This window comes from Cherax quadricarinatus, chromosome 73, assembly GCF_038502225.1.
Source record: "Cherax quadricarinatus isolate ZL_2023a chromosome 73, ASM3850222v1, whole genome shotgun sequence".
NCBI lineage: Eukaryota > Metazoa > Arthropoda > Malacostraca > Decapoda > Parastacidae > Cherax > Cherax quadricarinatus.
The window spans coordinates 43,139-64,920 of NC_091364.1; the positions used below are offsets into that span (position 1 = coordinate 43,139).

General features: G+C 35.4%; 1 protein-coding gene across 18 annotated transcripts in view; it reads right to left on the bottom strand.

Annotated features, from left to right (window-relative positions):
* The window catches only part of mmy (UDP-N-acetylglucosamine pyrophosphorylase mmy), a 266,724-nt gene that overhangs the window by 43,130 nt on the left and 201,812 nt on the right, over nucleotides 1-21,782 (bottom strand). For 14 of the 18 annotated variants that reach the window (XM_070100495.1, XM_070100496.1, XM_070100498.1 and 11 more), the window contains 8 exons: nucleotides 20,911-21,071; nucleotides 20,444-20,631; nucleotides 20,099-20,323; nucleotides 19,649-19,823; nucleotides 17,735-17,894; nucleotides 10,366-10,506; nucleotides 8,086-8,271; nucleotides 4,470-4,502 (listed from right to left, as the gene is read on the bottom strand). In XM_070100495.1, coding sequence (XP_069956596.1) covers nucleotides 4,470-4,502; nucleotides 8,086-8,271; nucleotides 10,366-10,506; nucleotides 17,735-17,894; nucleotides 19,649-19,823; nucleotides 20,099-20,323; nucleotides 20,444-20,631; nucleotides 20,911-21,071 — 1,269 coding nt within the window. The remainder of the gene's footprint in view (nucleotides 1-4,469; nucleotides 4,503-8,085; nucleotides 8,272-10,365; nucleotides 10,507-17,734; nucleotides 17,895-19,648; nucleotides 19,824-20,098; nucleotides 20,324-20,443; nucleotides 20,632-20,910; nucleotides 21,072-21,782) is intronic. The other 4 variants (XM_070100505.1, XM_070100491.1, XM_070100492.1 and 1 more) reach the window with 1 other exon arrangement.

Genomic DNA, 21,782 nt, shown 5'->3' on the forward strand with positions numbered 1-21,782 from the left:
CCTCTTTTAGTTTATAAACCTTCACCTCTCTCTTCCCTGATGCTTCTATTCTCCTTGTATCCCATCTACCTTTTACTCTCAGTGTAGCTACAACTAGAAAGTGATCTGATATATCTGTGGCCCCTCTATAAACATGTACATCCTGAAGTCTACTCAACAGTCTTTTATCTACCAATACATAATCCAACAAACTACTGTCATTTCGCCCTACATCATATCTTGTATACTTATTTATCCTCTTTTTCTTAAAATATGTATTACCTATAACTAAATCCCTTTCTATACAAAGTTCAATCAAAGGGCTCCCATTATCATTTACACCTGGCACCCCAAACTTACCTACCACACCCTCTCTAAAAGTTTCTCCTACTTTAGCATTCAGGTCCCCTACCACAATTACTCTCTCACTTGGTTCAAAGGCTCCTATACATTCACTTAACATCTCCCAAAATCTCTCTCTCTCCTCTGCATTCCTCTCTTCTCCAGGTGCATACACGCTTATTATGACCCACTTCTCGCATCCAACCTTTACTTTAATCCACATAATTCTTGAATTTACACATTCATATTCTCTTTTCTCCTTCCATAACTGATCATTTAACATTACTGCTACCCCTTCCTTTGCTCTAACTCTCTCAGATACTCCAGATTTAATCCCATTTATTTCCCCCCACTGAAACTCTCCTACCCCCTTCAGCTTTGTTTCGCTTAGGGCCAAGACATCCAACTTCTTTTCATTCATAACATCAGCAATCATCTGTTTCTTGTCATCCGCACTATATCCACGCACATTTAAGCATCCCAGTTTTATAAAGTTTTTCTTCTTCTCTTTTTTAGTAAATGTCTACAGGAGAAGGGGTTACTAGCCCATTGCTCCCGGCATTTTAGTCGCCTCATACGACACGCATGGCTTACGGAGGAAAGATTCTTTTCCACTTCCCCATGGACAATAGAAGAAATAAAGAAGAACAAGAGCTATTTAGAAAAAGGAGAAAAACCTAGATGTATGTATATATATATGCATGTGCGTGTCTGTGAAGTGTGACCAAAGTGTAAGTAGGAGTAGCAAGATATCCCTGTTATCTAGCGTGTTTATGAGACAGAAAAAGAAACCAGCAATCCTATCATCATGCAAAACAGTTACAGGTTTTTGTTTCACAGTCATCTGGCAATATTCTGCACAATAAATTGTAGCTTAATCTAAGGACTTTACATAGCCATTTAACAGGGTTAAATTATACATACTACAAGAAAAATATATTTTTAGTTCTGCCCACCTACATGGACTTAACCCAGAGCTTTCATATAGAAATAAACAGTACAATAATGGTATATAAATATACAATAATCTGCCCACTAAGAATATACAAGGATTTACCAACTAAGAATATACAAGCATTTACCCACTAAGAATATACAAGCATTTACCCACTAAGAATATACAAAGGTTTACCCAATAAGAATTTACAGTATACTGTATAATAATTTAACCACTAAAAGTATATAAAAGTGAATCCTTATGTTGGAAAAAATGGATGATTGTAGAGATTGGTAGTATAATAAGGCCCAAAGCATTTTTAACAGTTTTGGTGGCTGTCATATGGAACTAAGTCACTGAGGCCATGGTCCCTCACAGATAAGCTGTGAGTGGTAAATTCTGGCCTAGATACAAGAGAATGGGTTTGCGAGGCGAGTGTACAGAGTACAAAAAAAAAAAAATCCTGCTTTGTGTAGTACATGATGAGAAAAGCAAAACTCTGACCTTGTCTTTGGTTTAAAATAGCAACTTTGAGGTGTTTTCTAGGATGGTTTTTATGGTTTTATTGGCCATTTCTTGGTATCATTTGATAGTATGTAAGACATACTACTGAAATAGAAATGATTTTAGTTGATTTTAGGATTGGAAGTATCTTGAAACTGAGCTTAAAGTAACAGAAATATTAAATTTTTGCCAATTTTCCTGAGGAAAGGACCCCCCATACCCCTCTTCCCCTCCCCCCTGATACATTTTATAGGTTTTTAATAGGTCTAATTCACTTATTGGGGTGCTGTAAATTATGATCAATCATTCCTGGTTCTATTTTATTATTCAAGAAATTAAGTAAATCATCTATTTTTATGTGCTTATGAATTCCAAATGTAAGGCAAGTGTAATATAGAAGAGGCCTGGAGACATGGTTAATGAACAGAGGATATGGTGTTTTAGTGCCAGGAATGTTTACATTGTTTATTATTCACTCTGTTTTTAAATTGGTATTTTTTACTTTTAATTTTGTGTAAAATTGGCCAAATTACCGAATTCTGTGCACTTTATAGGATAGTTGTAATAGTTGAATTGGCAGTTTCTTGTGCTCAATCAGTAGAACAGAAGACTTACTAGGAAAATAGCTAAGAATTTGATCGAATAGGACTCAAAGTCAGTGAAATTGCCAATGCATAAATGGCACCAAGACCGCTAATTTGTGCCTTCACAATTCCATACGTTTTCTATCAAATTCGTACTTTTAGTGTCATTATTTTCAGAAAAAGATTCCCTCCCATTTTAAAAGAAGTTTTTTATTTTTTATTTGCTTGAAAAAAAAAATGGAGACTAGGAGCAATATTAATTTTGGAAGTGGAAGTGGAATAGTCTGGGAAGTGATGTAGTGGAGGCAGAATCCATACATAGCCTTAAGAAGAGGTATGATAAAGCTCATGGAGCAGGAAGAGTGACCTAGTAGTGGCCAGTGAAAAGGTGGGGCCAGGAGCTGTGACTTGACCCCTGCAACCACAACTAGGTGAGTACAAACAAACACACACACATACATACACACACACAGAAAACTGGCTCCTTGAATTTAACCCTGCCAATTGCAAAGTCATGAAGATCGGGGAAGAGTAAAGAAGACCACAGACAGAGTATAATCTAGGTGGCCAAAGACTGCGAACCTCACTCAAGGAAAAAGATCTTGGGATGAGTATAATACCGAGTACAACTCCTGAAGGGCACATCAACCAGATAACTGCTGCAGCACATGGTTGCCTGACAAACCTAAGAATAGCGTTCCAATACCTCAGTAAGGAATCGTTCAAGACTCTGTACACCATGTATGTCAGGCCCATATTGGTGTATGAAGCACCAGTTTGGAATCTGCACCTGGTCAAGCATGTCAAAAAATTAGAGAAAGTGCAAAGGTTTGCAACAAGACTAGTCCTAGAGCTAAGGGGATTGTCCTATGAAGAAAGGTTAAGGGAAATTGGCCTGATGACACTGGAGGACAGGAGGATTAGGGAAGACATGATACCGACATATAAAATACTACGATGAATTGACAAGGTGGACAAAGACAGGATGTTCCAGAGATGGGACACAGAAACAAGGGGTCACAATTGGAAGTTGAAGACTCCGATGAGTCAAAGGAATGTTAGAAAGTACTTCTTCAGTCATGGAGTTGTCAGGAAGTGAAATGGCCTAGAAAATGACAGTGGAGGCAGGAACCATACATAGTTTTAAGATGAGGTTTGATAAAGCTCATGGAGCAGGGAGAGAGAGGACCTAGTAATGATCAGTGAAGAGACAGGGCAAGGAGCTATGACTCACTCAACCACTGCAACCACAAATAGGTGAGTACAAACAGGTGAGTACAGGTGCACCCAAATACACCATACAAGCTACCCCCATAATGTATAACGACTCAAATCTAAAAGGCACACTGTTAACAACAGTGACAAAAAGGCACACACTGTAGAAAAAAAAAAAACTTATCATGGGACAGCATTTTGCTCTATAGAGAGCAAAATGCAGTCCCAATAAAAACATGTTTTGAAATGCATGTCTTTATAAACTACTTCCACATAGAAATTTTGATGCCAAATAGACTGACCTAATGGAATTGTGAATCTTTTCACTTGATCATATAAATATAAAATAATTTGATGAGTATAGTATACAGAAGGGCCTTGCTTAAACAGAAGGTTAGGTTCTCGAATACTACTGTAGAGTGAAAAATCACTCTAAAGTACACTTTCAAATGCATATAAAAACTGATAACATGTTTACACTATCATATATTAAGTGAGCAATATACAATACACACATTACTTACTTTAAAATATTTTCATCCTTAGCTTATAGTATGTGGTGAATGTATGTATTCTCAGAAGTCTGAATGTATGAAGAATGCACATAGCTGAAAACCGCTGCATTAGCCAAATGCCATAAAGTGGGGCCCTCCTGTATATTAATTAAGTCAATGTAAATACTACATTTATTGCAGCTAGAAAATGGTCAATTATACACAGCCACCTTAAACCAATTTATACATACAAAAATTGAATCTTTGAAAAATGTGTCTTTATACAATTTGTCAAATGCTAATAAAAAACTAAGCAAGCTGTAATATCTATTTGACATCGGTGTTTCCTTGTAATTAGCTCAGCACTCAAAATACCCCACTCAAGACCACTCCACTCTAACAAAAGTTACATACCTGGTTAGTACCGACACTGGTCTGTCTTCTGGCCTATAACATATGTCAGTATTTGAGAGGTGACACAACAAGGCATGCTAGTCATTTATCTGTGCTTTAATTTGACTTCATAAAATGCAAAAAAATATCAACAGCCTACTATAAAAGCCATTTTAAAGGGGAAAGCTAGTTAGTCAACAAAAATAGCAAAACAATAGCTAAAAAAAAATCTCTCATGCATCAACAAGAAAAAGTATTCTATACACAATAATAGTAAGTAATAATAAATATTTTGTCTATAATACCCAGACATCAGTTAAATCTTCATAACCATTACTGAAACTAAAACCTAGGTGAAGGAAGATTTCTTTCAGTGTGAAATGCATGTGATGAACAAGCAGATTATAACTGAGACCAGACAACTATGTTATTTAGACTTCCTGTATTAACTGCTCCCCTATGATTCTGAACTAAAAGAACCAAAACATGAAATTTAGCCATAAAAATTGCATTAAAAAAAACTGCAAAATAGCATACCAGTTCCTAAACTATAAGTAAACATTTACAAAGGAATGTTATAACTTAAAAGGAAACATTGTAAATGAAATGCTTGACTTGAAATGTTTGACTTAACTAAATAGAGTCTACTCAGAAGTGAGCTAAATCTCTCGCTGTTAATTAAACTGTTAGCTCAGCTAGGCTCCTCAGTCATACTACCATATACAGGTGCTCCTTGACTTAAAATGGTTAGACTTACGATATTTCGACTGTACAATAAAACCTAAGACAATTACCCAACATGAAGGTAGCAAGTCTGTAACCTGTATTCATTTATTTACTCTTCAATACTGGTATTTAGGTAATTACAGTAATTATTTATTTGTTTACTTATTCAGTAGCAGTATTTATTTATTTACTTATTTATTTAGAATATCATATTCGTGTTCAACTCAGTATTTTCAACTTACAAAGGGTTTATCAGAATGTAACCTCATTGTAAGTGAAGGAGCACCTGTATAATATGTAATGGAAAAATGAACTATAATCTAATAACTACAAATACTCATGCAACATGCACTGAAAGTCTTTTATTTACTCCTAAGAAATAAAGTATAACTGAAAGGTATAAGGTGGAAGAGGTGGAAAAGTATAACATGTTTTTTTTTTTTCCACTAGTTTTAAGAAGCAAACTCTTTTACATACAATCCTTGAAAAATAATATAATATTGGACGAGCCGCTTTTAAAAATTTTATTCATTGCTATTTATTTGGATGTGTAATTTACAACCATGTCCCCTTGTTTCTGTTACACTGCTGCTGACCTATGGCTTAACGGTATCACCCGTGTCTCACACCTGAAGAACCTGGGTTCAGTCCTGGGGTAATGGGAGACATTGTGCATATTTTCTTACACCTGTTGCCCCTGTTTACCAAGCAATAAGAAACCAGTAGGGCTTTTTACTGCTTATAAATATTTACTTGGTTTAAGTTTTAATAATTTGAGTAAAGTTTCCTTCTTTTCTACCCTGTCTATGCTCCACAGTAATTTGTGTATTATGATCATACCTCCCTTACTCTTCATTTTTCCTGAATTCAAGTATGCACCAGTATGAATGCATTCCTTTGAACTTTTGTTTTACTAGGTGAGAGTACTGGCCCCTTTCTAAGTAATCTTCTGCTGAGCTCTTGGTATACTGTACTTCCCAGTTATTTCTTGTGAGTATTTACCTTTCTATTCACAGTGATTTTCTATATCCTTTGTTTTTGCTTCATGTGACTGTAAAGTAGCTTTTGCTTCTTTGTGTATTCAACTACTTGCATTTGGGTCATAGCTCCTGGGCCCATCTTTTAACTACAGTATGATCAACCAGCTTTACCAATTCTTGGACTTTAAAGCTCACTCACACCAACTCATGAACCTGCATATAGTGATTACTTCCACCAACTCTTCATGTAGAACATTCACTTGTTCACTATCCTGTGATGGAAAAAGCCTTTCCTAACCTCCCTATAGGTTAAATGGAATTTTTAGCCGCTATCTATGAATGATGAAGAGCCGAGTTCCTTAACTCTTTTCTCATAGCTCCTCCTCTTCAGTTTAGTTACCAACTTCATCACAAACATTTCTATCCACTCTACTAACGTGTTATAAATCATTGCTATAAGGTCTCTCAGTCCCTCTGCTCCTACTAGTAACACCCATTGTATATCTTGTCTGTTTCACTTACTTTCATTGTACGTACTTAATTTCCTTAAGAACCCTTTCACTTGTTTAAATTTCTTTTAAAGTTAGTTGTACACTTCTTCCTTTTTTCTTGGCATCTTCAGAGTCCTCGATGAAGACCATAAATCTTCAACTCAGTTCTGCATATACCTCCCTGTCATCCTTTGTCAATTCACCCCTTCATTTTATAAAGTCTTGTTACTTAGCTTTTCAGCCATCTTCCACCTTGTGTGACTGCACTTCTGTTTTGGTTTTATTTTAGCTAATGCTGTTGTGTAATTTTTTAATACTCTTTCTGTTGCTTTATCCTTAAATAGTTATACTTAGCTCCCATGTTCAGTTCTGTTTTTTGCATTTATTTTTTATGTCTGTTTTCCATGACTTACTACTCATAGTTTTTGCCTGACTATACTTTGTAAACCTTGGTTACTCTCTTTTTGTATTTCCTGTCCTTCTCACTAGTATACATCTGTATGTTGCTTCCATGTATACTTTTAGAAGCCTCTCCCTCATCTCATATACTATCTTACTTCTCCATTCTCTTTTCCGCTGTACTCCATCCAAGAACTCCCTTCTACCTATGCAACTCTCTTACAGTCCATTTTTTCTGGCATCTCTCTGCCCTCACTTCTCTCCAGCCCCAATTCACCAAGTAACTAAAACATATTACTATATGTAAATTTTCTCACACTATATCTAGTCTTCTTTATTCATACTCTCTTCTTGTATTCATGGCTTCTTTATAAATATATTGGCAGATGAGGTTTTTCATTGCTGGCTTCATTAGTTTTATTCCCCTAGTTTCTAGTCTCCATGGAATTCCTAGTTCTTACATTCAACCTCCTCTGATTAGTTTATTCTATGATTAGTAGTATTGGCTTTGTTCTGTGTCTTCTGTGCTGCTTCCTTTCATGAATGTGTATCACTATACTACTATTCTCTTCATATTCATATCTTGATCACCATGTGTTTTGTGGAGGAATGCAAATTGCTGGTATTACTCTGACTCCTTCTGTATCCATTAACCCTGCTGCATAATCTCTGAAGAGACTGATCATTTTTAAATCTCCACATACCTCTAATCAATAATCCCTCTTCCCCCTCCCCCTCCCTTACTGCTCTTTCTCTCTCTCTCCCCTTACTATGCAAAATACCACAAGGGCTGTCACATTTGTAATTATTCCTGTAAACTTCATCCCTGCTTTAGCTATTATATCTGATTTTGCTTCTGATATTCTTATTTTCATCTTCAAGATTTTGCTTGTAACTCTTTTGCATTTGTATACCATACCTTTACACTGCATTCTTTTATCCCTTCATTTTTCTTATGGTCCCTGTTTTGTGTGTTTGAACATACAAAAGCTTAGGATTTGCTATTTTTAACATTTATATTAATACACTGGCATTTCTTACCTGGGAATTAATGGAAGAGGTTCCCCCTCCGAATCTATGAGAGTACCGCCAGCATTGAGGAGGTAGCGGTGGTGAAGGGAAAAGAGTGCATGGCGACATGTGGTTGGTGTATCCTTCTCTGCTCCATCCCCATTTTTGAGTGGAGCAAATTCATCCTCACGTATCACTTCCCACACTGCTAAAGTGCTGTGGAAGATGCAAAAATATGAACAAGTTACTTTTCAGACAATTATAAATACATTACAACAAGAGCTTTCATTAACTCATTGTGGAATATATTCCCACAGAACATATAAGATAAATCTTTCATGTCAAAAATATTTGTTAAACATACAGAAATCACTAATTCATACAGAAAAAAAGGATAAATGAAAAGATGAGCTTGTTAATCTTATTTCATACAATTTTTTTTTTTAACAAGTCGGCCGTCTTCCACCAAGGCAGGGTGACCCAAAAAGAAAGAAAATCCCCAAAAAGAAAATACTTTCATCATCATTCAACACTTTCACCTCACTCACACATAATCACTGTTTTTGCAGAGGTGTCCAAAACACAACAGTTTAGAAGCATATACGTATAAAGATACACAACATATCCCTCCAAACTGCCAATATCCCGAACCCCTCCTGTAGAGTGCAGGCATTGTATTTCCCATTTCCAGGACTCAAGTCCGGCTATATAAAAATAACCGGTTTCTCTGAATCCCTTCACTAAATATTACCCTGCTCACACTCCAACAGATCGTCAGGTCCCAAATACCATTCATCTCCATTCACTCCTATCGAACACGCTCAAGCATGCCTGCTGGAAGTCCAAGCTCCTCGCCCACAACACCTCCTTTACCCCCTCCCTCCAACCTTTTCGAGGAGGGCCCCTACCCCGCCTTCCTTCCCCTACAGATTTATACGCTCTCCATCTCATTCTACTTTGATCCATTCTCTCTAAATGACCAAACCACCTGAATAAACCCTCTTCAGCCCTCTGACTAATACTTTTATTAACTCCACACCTTCTCCTAATTTCCACTCTGAATTTTCTGCATAATATTTACACCACACACTGCCCTTAGACAGGACATCTCCACTGCCTCCAACCGCCTCCTCGCTACAGCATTTACAACCCAAGCTTCACACCCATATAAGAGTGTTGGTACTACTATACTTTCATACATTCCCTTCTTTGCCTCCATAGATAACATTTTTTGCCTCCACATATACCTCAATGCACCACTCACCTTTTTTCCTTCATCAATTCTATGAATAACCTCTCTCTCTCTCTCAACGCATCGGCCGTATCCCACCGAGGCGGGGTGGCCCAAAAGGAAAAACAAAAGTTTCTCCTTTTACATTTAGTAATATATACAGGAGAAGGGGTTATTAGCCCCGTGCTCCCGGCATTTTAGTTGCCTCTTACAACACGCATGGCTTATGGAGAAAGAATTCTGTTCCACTTCCCCATGGAGATATGAGGAAATAAACAAGAACAAGAACTAGAAAGAAAATAGAAGAAAACCCAGAGGGGTGTGTATATATGTGCTTGTACATGTATGTGAAGTGTGACCTAAGTGTAAGTAGAAGTAGCAGACATACCTGAAATCTTGCATGTTCATGAGACAGAAAAAAGGACACCAGCAATCCTATCATCATGTAAAACAATTACAGGCTTTCATTTTACACTCACTTGGCAGGACAGTAGTACCTCCCTGGGCGGTTGCTGTCTACCAACCTACTACCTATATGATTAACCTCATCCTTCATAAATCCATCCACTGACATGTCAACTCCCAAGTATCTGAAAACATTCACTTCTTCCATACTCCTCCTCCCCAATTTGATATCCAATTTTTCTTTATCTAAATCATTTGATACTCTCATCACCTTACTCTTTTCTATGTTCACTTTCTACATAAAAAAGTACATGGTAATTGACAGCCTCATCCTATTCTGCATACAATTATTCAAGTTAAACTAATTTTTTTAACACAATGGTCGTCTCCCACCGAGGCAGGGTGACCCCAAAAAAAATTTTACCATCATTCACATCATCACTGTCTTGCCAGAGGCATATAGATACATCTCAGATGTCCCTACAAATATATTTATGTAATTTTTATTGCTATTTTTTGTACCTAAACTAATAAAGCAACCTAGTCTAACCTTGCTAAAAACTGACATAAAAAAAAATACAACAAAATTCCCCTAACCAATCTGGAATTGGCATAACTTTATTCCACTGTTTACCTAGGAGTGTAGACTGTTCACATAATTCAGTAGCACTCACTTTGAAAACTGAAAGACATCAAAGACAAACTTCTCCATTTTAATGCCATTAGGCTTCTCTGGTTTAATAGTCTTGCCATCAGAGTTAACTGTGCCAATTTTCTTCTTAGCTACATGATGATGCATGCTGGCTTCATAGTCACTGTAAAAAAATTATGATGTTAGAAAATTATTTGTAGCGTATGTCATAAAATTATGTTTGTACACAAATAACCCGGGGTATTTGTGTATTGTTCCAGTCATGGTATTGTGCCTTTTTTTTTGTTAATTAGGTTTGTAGTAAATGATGAAAGCTGGTAAATTGTAAATTAAAGACATAAAAAGTGTAATTTATTTTTTTAATTATGTTTCACCGTCAGTGAGTCTTTGGTGAGTACAGTACTCTTAAAAACTCACTATGGTAAAATGTTATTAAATAAAAGGCTTCCTTTGAGTTTGGATGCATTTTATTTCCTGATTTGAGGTTTACTAAAAGAAATAAGTTATTCAAAAATAAATGTTTTAGGAAATTTTTTAAATAAGGTTTAAATACATAAACAGCCTCTCCTCACCTAAGGAGGCACTCATTTACTGATGCCTCGGACTTACGAAGGGCTCTCTGACCAGTATTTATACCTGAATAATGTATATTAGAGCTGATTTCCTCTATTCTGTTTTTTTCAATATTCAGTACACTACTGTAAAAACATTTAAAAATATACCAAAAATGTTATAAATGGTGCAAAGGTGACACTAAAACAATATCAAAGATGGCTGACACAAACCCAGTACCATTATAGTATGTTCCTCACCTAGCGATGAATTCGTTTAACAACGTGGTCTCAGGAACAGAACTCCGTCGTTGAGTTTACCTGGAGTTTACCTGGAGAGAGTTCTGGGGGTCAACGCCCCTGTGGCCCGGTCTGTGACCAGGCCTCATGATGGATCAGAGCCTGATCAACCAGGCTGTTACTGCTGGCTGCACGCAATCCAACGTACGAGCCACAGCACGGCTGGTCAGATACCGACTTTAAGTGCTTGTCCAGTGCCTGCTTAAAAACAGCCAGGGGTCTGTTGGTAATCCTCCTTATGTATGCTGGGAGGCAGTTGAACAGTCTTGGGCCCCTGACACTTATTGTGTTGTCTCTTAACATGCTAATGACACCCCTGCTTTTCATTGGGGGGATGTTGCATCGTCTGCTGAATCTTTTGCTTTCATAGTGAGTAATTTTCATGTGCAAGTTCGGTACTAGTCCCTCTAGGATTTTCCAGATGTATATAATCATGTATCTCTCCCGCCTGCGTTCCAGGGAGTACAGGTTCAGGAACTTCAAGCACTCCCAGTAATTGAGGTGTTTTATCTTCGTTATGCACGCCGTGAAGGTTCTTTGTACATTTTCTAGGTCAGGAGAGGCTGTACATATTTTGTCTGTAAGACTCGGCAGATATATTATGAAGTGCTCAAAAACTGATATTGCTAATGAACTTTATCTTTCATCATTCATGTATCTTAAATACTACATACACTGAACTGTGTGAGTGGGTGTGGGTGCATGCACATGCACATGCACATGCACACACACACACACACACACACACACACACACACACACACACACACACACACACACACACACACACACACACACACACACACACACACACACAGAGGCCAGGAGCTGTGACTTGTTCCCTGAAACTACATATAAGTGAGTACATACACACACACACACACATAATATATATATATATATATATATATATATTAAAATCACAATTACGTATACAACTTAATCCAACACAAAAGTATTGCCATAAAAGTACACAGTATACAGTGGTCTCTCTTATTTGTAATTTTTCTGCTATTTGAAAAATAATACATATTTACATATTACAGTTTTTTTAAAGAGAAAATTGCAAATTCTGGTTTTTGGGTACCTATAGCACTTATTCAAATCGTCTTCATGCACATGGCATATGGATGTATTCAAAAATACTATAGGTAGCTTCTTTTATAGGGTAAACAATCCATTATTTATCAATTTATAATTTGGGCACTTTTTTTTTCAACAAACCAGCTATATCCCACCAAGACAGGTGACCTTAAAAGAAAACAAAAGCTTTTATTTTTTATTTATTATTTTATTATTAACACATCAGCCTTCTCCCACCAAGGCAGGGTGGCCCAAAAAGGAAAAACTTTCATCATCATTCACTCCATCACCATCTTGCCAGAGGTGCATTTACACTACAGTTATAAAACTGGAACATTAACACCACTCATTCAGAGTGAAGATACTGTACTTCCCATCTCCAGGACTCAAGTCCGGCCTGCTGGTTTCCTTGACTCCCTTCATAAATGGTACCTTGCTCACACTCCAAAAGCACATCAATTCCTAGAAACCACTTGTCTCCATTTGCTCCTATCTAAAATGCTCACGCATGCTTGCTAGAAGTCAAAGCCCCTTGCACACAAAACCTCCTTTACCCCCTCCCTCCAACCTTTCCTAGGCTGACCCCTACCCCACCTTCCCTCTGCTACAGATTTATACACAGTTGAAGTCATTCTATTTTGTTCCATCCTCTCTACATGTCTGAACCCTTTTGTAATTTATACAGAAGGGATTACTAGCCCCTTGCTTCCAGCATTTTAGTAGCCTCTTATGACACACATGGCTTACAGAGGAAAAATTCTGCTCCACTTAAACATGGAGTAATTTGAACATCACAGGCTCAAATTAGTTAAAACAAGAGAAAATCACTGTATTATTATTTCACACAAAACATCACAATGAACAGAAAATACCTTTTTTATACTACTCAAAACTGTCAAAAAAGATGCTGTTTAGGCACAAATAAAAAACACAACCTAGAAAAGATGCAAAAGTCTGTAATCCAACTAGTTCCAGAGCTGAGGGAAATGCAATTTGAGCAGAGAACCTGAACCTGAAGACTGGAGAGGGCAACTAAGGAAAACTTTATTACAACATACAAAAGACTGAGGAATTACAAGGGCAGATAAGGACTGACAAGTCGAAATGAGAGTACCAGAAAAAAAAGGGAACACTGAAGGAAGCTAATAATAATGATAAGTCAAATAGTTATTATGAAGTGCTTCTTGTTTTTAGTTTCAGAATGACAGAGAAGTTAAATGAATTCAATGTTGAAGCAATCCAGGAAAATTTTATACACAGCTTTAAGACTAGATATGATAAAGTGTTCAATGGGCTTGATATCAGTAACACAAGACTTCAGCAAACATGTCAGTAAGTAACATATCAGTGAATACACAGTTTTGCTCATTTAACTTTGCATTACTGAAGATATGAATAAATATGGAATCTACTGTATATCTATTAACATTATTAATCTGCTTTAGACTAACCCTAATACAAAGGCAAATTCAAATTCTTTAATCTATGCAGACAAATGAGGAGTAAAATATTGAAAATAATGGAGGTATTACTCAATGCTATAAAAAAAATCTGCATCACATTTAGCTTTAATGCAGTTTAAAAGCAATGCATGCATATACTCTATGAAGTATTCTTGACTTACATCAACCTAAATAAAATCTCTTAATAGAAAATGGGGAAAAGGCTCTACAGATATTTCATAATCCCATCATAATAAAGGAAACTCAGTTTCAAGGTAATAACTATGAAGTCATTTTATGTAAAGGAGAAACAATCTCACAAGACTTCTTCCCCAGAGCCAACAGCCTTGACTAACTATTATTTAGCAAGACAAGAAGATTATATACAGACACAGGGAAGCCCAACATGTTTCAACTAGTGAAAATTAAAAAAATGATTTGTACTAACTACAAGATCGCTTTGAAAGGAATCTTTCACCTATAACACATTTAACAAACACATTTAAAACTCTGCTCTACATTTACATTAAAAAAAGTTACTTGGCAATATATCTCACTAAATGTTATATACAAAGCAATTTAATTTATTATAAGCAAGTGAAAATAAAGCCAAAGATTTGTTCATTCAGACTGCTTATTTTATTTACAAATTATGTGGAAATAAATTCAGTTCCACTTTTAATGCAGTATGTGGAAGAGATAAGAAAACATTAAAACAAATATATTGTACTGTAATTTATACAGCACACTATAGTATAAATAAAGAATAAATATGTAAATAAATATTATAAATGGGGAAAAAGTTTTGATACTGCATATCAAATCTTATCACTGAATGCCAAATTCTTGGCTATGATAAACAAGAGCAAGACCAACACATCAACTGCTACTACCACAGCAAAAACCTAATGACCATACCAAACCTCAGTACGATACTTACCCACTGCAGATGTAAAGAATTGGAAGAGAACAGAATTAGTAACAGTCACCTCCAATGCAGTTTATTATTATTCCTAATTACACTTTCCAGTATTATTCTAAATATAAACAACAACAAAAAATGTTAACATTAATTTTGAATAAATATTTAAATTAAACACTGCACATATCCTAACCATATTCTATACAATCAGAATTAAGAAAATTAAAATGAAAGCAAAGTGAACATGAAAAATACACCTTATTTACTGGCATATATTTAACAGATATCAATTTTAATGATAAAAAATCTATGTAGTATAAAGGTTATTAATACAATAGCCTTTACCCACCAAGTCAGAGAAACAAAAAAAGAAAAACACATTCATCACCACTCATCATTTAACTGTACTTCTTCCAAAAGTGAACAATCATCACAATTTAAATCATCTACAAAGCTACAACCTTCAAAGTGTAGGCACTGTACTTCCTACCTCCAAACTTTGAATCCGGTTAACTGGTTTCACCTGAATTCCTTCGTAATATTTTGCTTGCACTCAAACGCCACCTCTCTGATCTAACAAGCTCACACACACATATCTACTGGATGCTCAAGTCCCTACTGCTCAAAAAACCTCTACACCTATTCTTTCCTCAGATATCCCAAAATGCTCTGCATAACCATGGGCTTTCAACATGCACTCCAATGTCATATATTTTATATAAATATTGTATAATGTTGAAATAAATTTATTATTTGTATTATCTATCACAGATAAATACTTTATTTAAAAATCTATGTACATAATGTTTGTACATATTTATATATGTATGGAGGAATAATATGGGGCTGAACTACTGACTCAAGTGAAACCACAGAATGGGTGGGGTTTGAACCCATGGCAAGTGAGTGGTAAAACTCCAGGCCAGTGCATAAGCCAGTAGCTTACACACTGGCCTGGAGTTTTACCACTCAAGTCACCATGGGTTCAAACCCCACCTGTACCCTGGCTTGTTTGCAATCGTGTTACATATTATGATTTCATAAGTCATGACTTGGTGAGACGAGGTATGCATATTGCCTCTGCATCATGGGCATAATACATGTCGAAACCAGAAACTTAATAAACAGACAGTGGTATGTCCAACAGTTGTAACAAGGTATGTTTAATTCAACACAACATAAACTTGAGCAATATGGAAAGTTTATTTGATAACCAATAAATATTACATACTGTAAATTGTGTATACTACTGCAACTACATTACTTATTAGTTTATAACTTTAAAATGCCATTATACATACTACCACATTACTTTTGCTTTATATATAATTTTAATACTAAATGTATTCTATCTCAGCTGTTGTGAAAAATTAACAGTTCACAGTTGAAGACAAGATTTACAGTTGTAAATAATGTTTAATAATCTTAATAAGCTTTAATAAGCTTGGACTTCCAGCAAGCGTGCATGAGCATGTTAGATAGGAGTGAATGGAGACGAATGGTACTTGGGACCTGACGATCTGTTGGAGTGTGAGCAGGGTAATATTTAGTGAAGGGATTCAGGGAAACCGGTTATTTTCATATAGTCGGACTTGAGTCCTGGAAATGGGAAGTACAATGCCTGCACTTTAAAGGAGGGGTTTGGGATATTGGCAGTTTGGAGGGATATGTTGTGTATCTTTATACGTATATGCTTCTAAACTGTTGTATTCTGAGCACCTCTGCAAAAACAGTGATAATGTGTGAGTGTGGTGAAAGTGTTGAATGATGATGAAAGTATTTTCTTTTTGGGGATTTTCTTTCTTTCTTGGGTCACCCTGCCTCAGTGGGAGACGGCCGACTTGTTGAAAAAGAAAAAAAAAAATCTTAAAAAAAAAAAAAAAGTACTAGCATGAAGAAATGACAGTTTATTTCAGCATGTAGTATTCGGTACAGGCATACCTCACTAATACGTATGGTGGTATAATGTCCAAACCACTTTTGTGAAGCAAATATCACCTTAAACCAAACTGCAGCTTTTTTTTCACTTGCCAGTGCATATAAAAGACTAAAATCATATTTACACTATGATTTATTAAATGTGCAATAGCATTAGGCCTAAAAAAAATAATGCAAAAGTTTTTTTTTTTTTTTTTTTTTCAACAAGTCGGCCGTCTCCCACCGAGGCAGGGTGACCCAAAAAAGAAAGAAAATCCCCAAAAAGAAAATACTTTCATCATCATTCAACACTTTCACCACACTCACACATTATCACTGCTTTTGCAGAGATGCTCAGAATACAACAGCTTAGAAGCATATACGTATAAAGATACACAACATATCCCTCCAAACTGCCAATATCCCAAACCCCTCCTTTAAAGTGCAGGCATTGTACTTCCCATTTCCAGGACTCAAGTCCGACTATATGAAAATAACCGGTTTCCCTGAATCCCTTCACTAAATATTACCCTGCTCACACTCCAACAGATCGTCAGGTCCCAAGTATCATTCGTCTCCATTCACTCCTATCTAACACGCTCATGCAAAAAAAAAATAATAATAATAATAATAATAAAAAAATAATAATAATAATGCAAAAGTAAAAATAATAAATAAAAAAATTTAAAATTGCCGAAAACCATATTAGGAGCAAGGCAAGCGCAGAAAATAATAAATATGAGTATAACTGAAAAGAACAGTATTAGTGAACACTCTAAAGTGAGTGCTATATTAAAGAGGTCTGCCTGTACATGTGTTGCATTCATGTTTGAATTCACCATTTACATTATTTTGAATGAAACCAGCAGTTTTGCCTCAATTTTCTTAATCATTCACCAGCAGGGACTTTTTACCATGAATATTCTCAAGTCTTAAGGTTTTAGTTTTAAATTTAACCATTAAACAAAGGTCAGTTTCATATTTTCTTCTTGTATCTCACAAGGCAATCCTACAATTTAATGTTAAAATGATTCAACTCCTTGAGGTAAGATAAATACTGTAAGGTTAATTTACAAATTATCTTCTCATTCAATCTTCAACACATAACAGCATAAAAATTTTGAAAAACCTGAAAACAAAAGCCAAGAAAATTACTATGAAGAAATGAATACTTACTACACAACTTTTCTAAGGAACTCGGTGGTAAAGTAATGGTTGCAAATGTTGCCAGCAGAAAACATGAGTCTTCCATCAGGGTTTCGTTTCTGAGCTGTCTTAAGAGTAATTTCACTGTACTCAACTACTTGATAGAGTCCATCAACTTTACACACAACACCTGAATTGAGAAATCATTATAGATATTTCCTTAAAGAATAACATGTAAATAGTTAACATCGTTTTTTTTTTTTAACACATCAGTAATTTCCCACTGAGGCAGGGTGTCCCAAGAAAGGAGAAACACTTTCATTATCACTCACTCCATCACTGTCTTGTCAGAGGCATGCAAATACGTACTATGGTTCAAAAACTGCATCATATTTCTACCCCTCTTCAGAGTGCAGGCACTGTACTTTCCAGGACTCAAGTTCAGCTAACCAATTTCCCTGATTCCCTTCATAATTACCAGTTTGAGTTTTCAGGGTGAATACACTCATGGTCCTGCCACTTTACTAAAAATAGGTTGGTTAAGGTGGATTTTCTTTTGTGATGTTAAATGTGATTAATGTACAGAAATATTGGTTGAATTACTATTATGTTAATTTATCTTATCAATTTTAGGAGCAAACTTTTTTTTTTTTTTTGTATAATTTGTGATCATATGATGTATGTGTTGTGGCTATTTTTGTATTTTTTGGCAAATCTCAGTCAATATTTTTTAAAAGTATCCTCTATTCTTAAACTTGTGCTGATATTATTTTCAAATTAATTTTGAAAACTTGACTTCTTTACATATTAACAACACCAGCCAACAAAATTTAACCTTTTATCCAGCTCAGAAACCAAAGTGGATATTCTAAGCTAATTCTGATCCACTGATCATGAATCTGAGCTTGTTTAGTCTCTATCACTTTTAATTTTTTTCTTAAACATTATTATCAATATTTTGGCTATTTAGTGTTGAGGAATTACATGACATATGTTATATAACAATCATGGGTATTATACCATGCATCAGGTTTCCCTGCTATCTCTTCTCCTATGTCTTTGTGAAATCATTCACTGTGAAGTTCTATTTTACAGAAACTGAACATGCTGGAGCAAAATTAAGGTTCAGATTTGAATTTGGAATCCAAAAATTTGTTAGAAACACATTTTGAAATCTGAGCTGAAACCCCCCAGCTTTGAATGTTCAAAAGAATTTCCAATGATTTTCCACTTTCGTAGGGTACCCAGGAATGAAAACTGCAAATATTTGGATTCCCTATACACTCACATGGTAAATTTGATGGACATTTAGTATATTTTTTCATCTCCAAAGAAATTTTAATGAACTAAATTAATAAAAGTCAAGCTTTGGAAACAAGTATAATAAAGATGATGTTGTTACAAGAAGTACATTTTATTGCATTGTATTTTGTGAAGTGTTAAACCCACGTGGGTTATTCAGCACTAAAAGTAGTGGAGGCTAATTCTCTGTATGCTTATCACAACCTAGTTGCTGTTTAATAAGGCTTTTGTTGATAACTATAGTAATTATAAAAATAGAGTACAGTTTAAAATGATGTACAGGGTTGGAATACATGAAACCTATGATAATAACTGCCATACAAGATAATGTAGAAAATTCTGTATTAGTTGAGAGGTCCTTAACTAACACATGAGTTGTCTTCCTTGAGTTTCAATTTATGAACAAGCTCATTTAACTCGAAAACTATTTTTCTATGGAAAAGACTTGTACAAAGGTCAATTAGCAGTACATTATTGTGACATTAATTTTGTGACTGTGGATCAGTATTCTTAAAATAAATATCACTTAAATATTATTTCTTATTGACCTCATTTGCAAGTGTAAATATTCATAATCTGAGTGTTTGTAAGATTACAAACCCCCTTTTAATGACACATCTCATCATATATGGTCTAACTTACCAACAGCCTCAGTTGGGAAGGCCTTTTCTACAACCTTGGCCCCACAGTTCGCTCCTTTAGACAAGCAGTAGCCGATGAAGATGGGATCTGCCATCTTGACTAGAATGTTATCTACACAATATACATGCACATATTTAATTCCTCGACGCTCCATGTCTTCCAGTACATTCTTCTCCTGGATGTCAAGGATGAAGAAAGTGATAAGTGTTCATACATTACAACGTAATATTATTAATTCTGCACTAAACATAAATTCTGTATGATTATGTTAACAGTGCAAAAAAGCTTCTAAATATAAATTACTGTGTACATACATACAGTATTATCCCTCACATTCTATATACTGTAGAAGCATAGTTTCAAGAACTACAAAATTCCTAACGTAATGCATTAAAATATATGAAACAGTGGTGTATTTAGCAACCTAACATGGCATACTGAACTACTGACCCTGAGTGCCCTATACAGCCCACCATTGCCATCAGGAGCACGGGCCACCTTGTGTGGCGACTCCAAGATGATCTTGCCATCAAAGGTAAAGCAAGGTAGCATTCCTTGCTCAAATACCACCAGGTTTTCCTTCTCCAAACCAAAGTAATGATTACGAGCGAAGAAATCCATGGTGGGTTCCTTGGTATGCTCGGATGTCATAATGTACCATGGAATGTTTCCACACTGAAATATATTTCCAAGATTATTTTTATACAAATTTCAGAATAGGGTAAAAATATTAATGCACAATTATGAATTATGACAAAACTATAAACAAAATTTAGCAATAAAATAGTGAAATACCTTGCCATATTTCTCCTTAGCAAGAATCTGAAGCCGTAGTAATCTTTCAGCTTGAAGCTGGTACAGTGTCTTCCTAGATGGCAACTTGACATCGTACATGCCTTTAGGATAATCAACTCCAAGCCTAGTTCCCTGTCCACCTGCCAACAGGAGCACTCCCACATGCCCTTCACTCACCTCACGCAGACCTGAATAATATAGAGGGATCATTTCAAGTGAAAGAAATATTGCCATATCTTATGCTAACTTAACATTATACACTTTTATCTTGCCCAAAAAACTCCTTTACTTAGGCTTAAAAAATAGGGGATTAGAAATCCACTTTTACACAGTATGTACAGTCATAATATACCACATAAAATATTTTTCAGAATGTGCTACTGATTTCTAAGTGGCTCATTTCTAATTAAGTGCACCACGAATATACTACCAAAAATATGCAGAAAGCAAAAATATGATAAACTTACCTGCCTCCTCGTAATCTTTGATTTTTTCAAGCGGGGTGCGGGTGACTGAGCCATGCATCTCTGCAGGGATGGGCTGCATTCTCTCATCAAGCTTCGTCTGTTCCTCATTTAGTGATGCTACTGTTCTTTTGTAGAATCCACACACCTCATCGTAGTCCAACCTGCAACAAAATGTTTCATGAACAAGAAATTGCATAATCACATTCAATTATTGGAAGAATTAACATAAATTTCAATAAAATTTTTACATCATTCTTTAAAATATTGAAAGAATTATCTTCAGAGACATGTAGAATTGGGTAAACACATCCAGAGAGCAAAGGTGTTTCATAATGAGTGGATGGAGGACTGAACCACCAACACTCCTTACCCTGAATGCTCCAAGCAAGTTTGGAACATCGCATAAATATAACAACAATATCTAATCAGGAACCTGCATGGTACTGAAAGTAACAAAATAAAACAAACTAACTTGCAAATTTAAAAATGTAAACAAGTCACCAATGTTTAGGAAAACTTGTTATAAAAAAAAATCATAAAAAACTTATCAATAAATGCAAAGTATTAATAAAACACCATAAAATTAATGAAAAATAATCCATTAAAGATCTATTAAACATTTTTCACTTAAATTTTAAGGAAAATACTACTGTATTTCTATCAAGATCATTAAAGTGCTTAATGGTGTATGTGAACACAAATCTGTGAAAGTATACTGTACACTAAACAAGAACACAAATATGCAGACCAAGCCTTAATTCAGATGGTTCAAACCATAACTTTGTGTGACAATTTTGTTATCCTTGATTAAGCCTACATAATGTGCTATATATGTGTGCCAATAACATATGTGTACCCTCAAACAAATATAA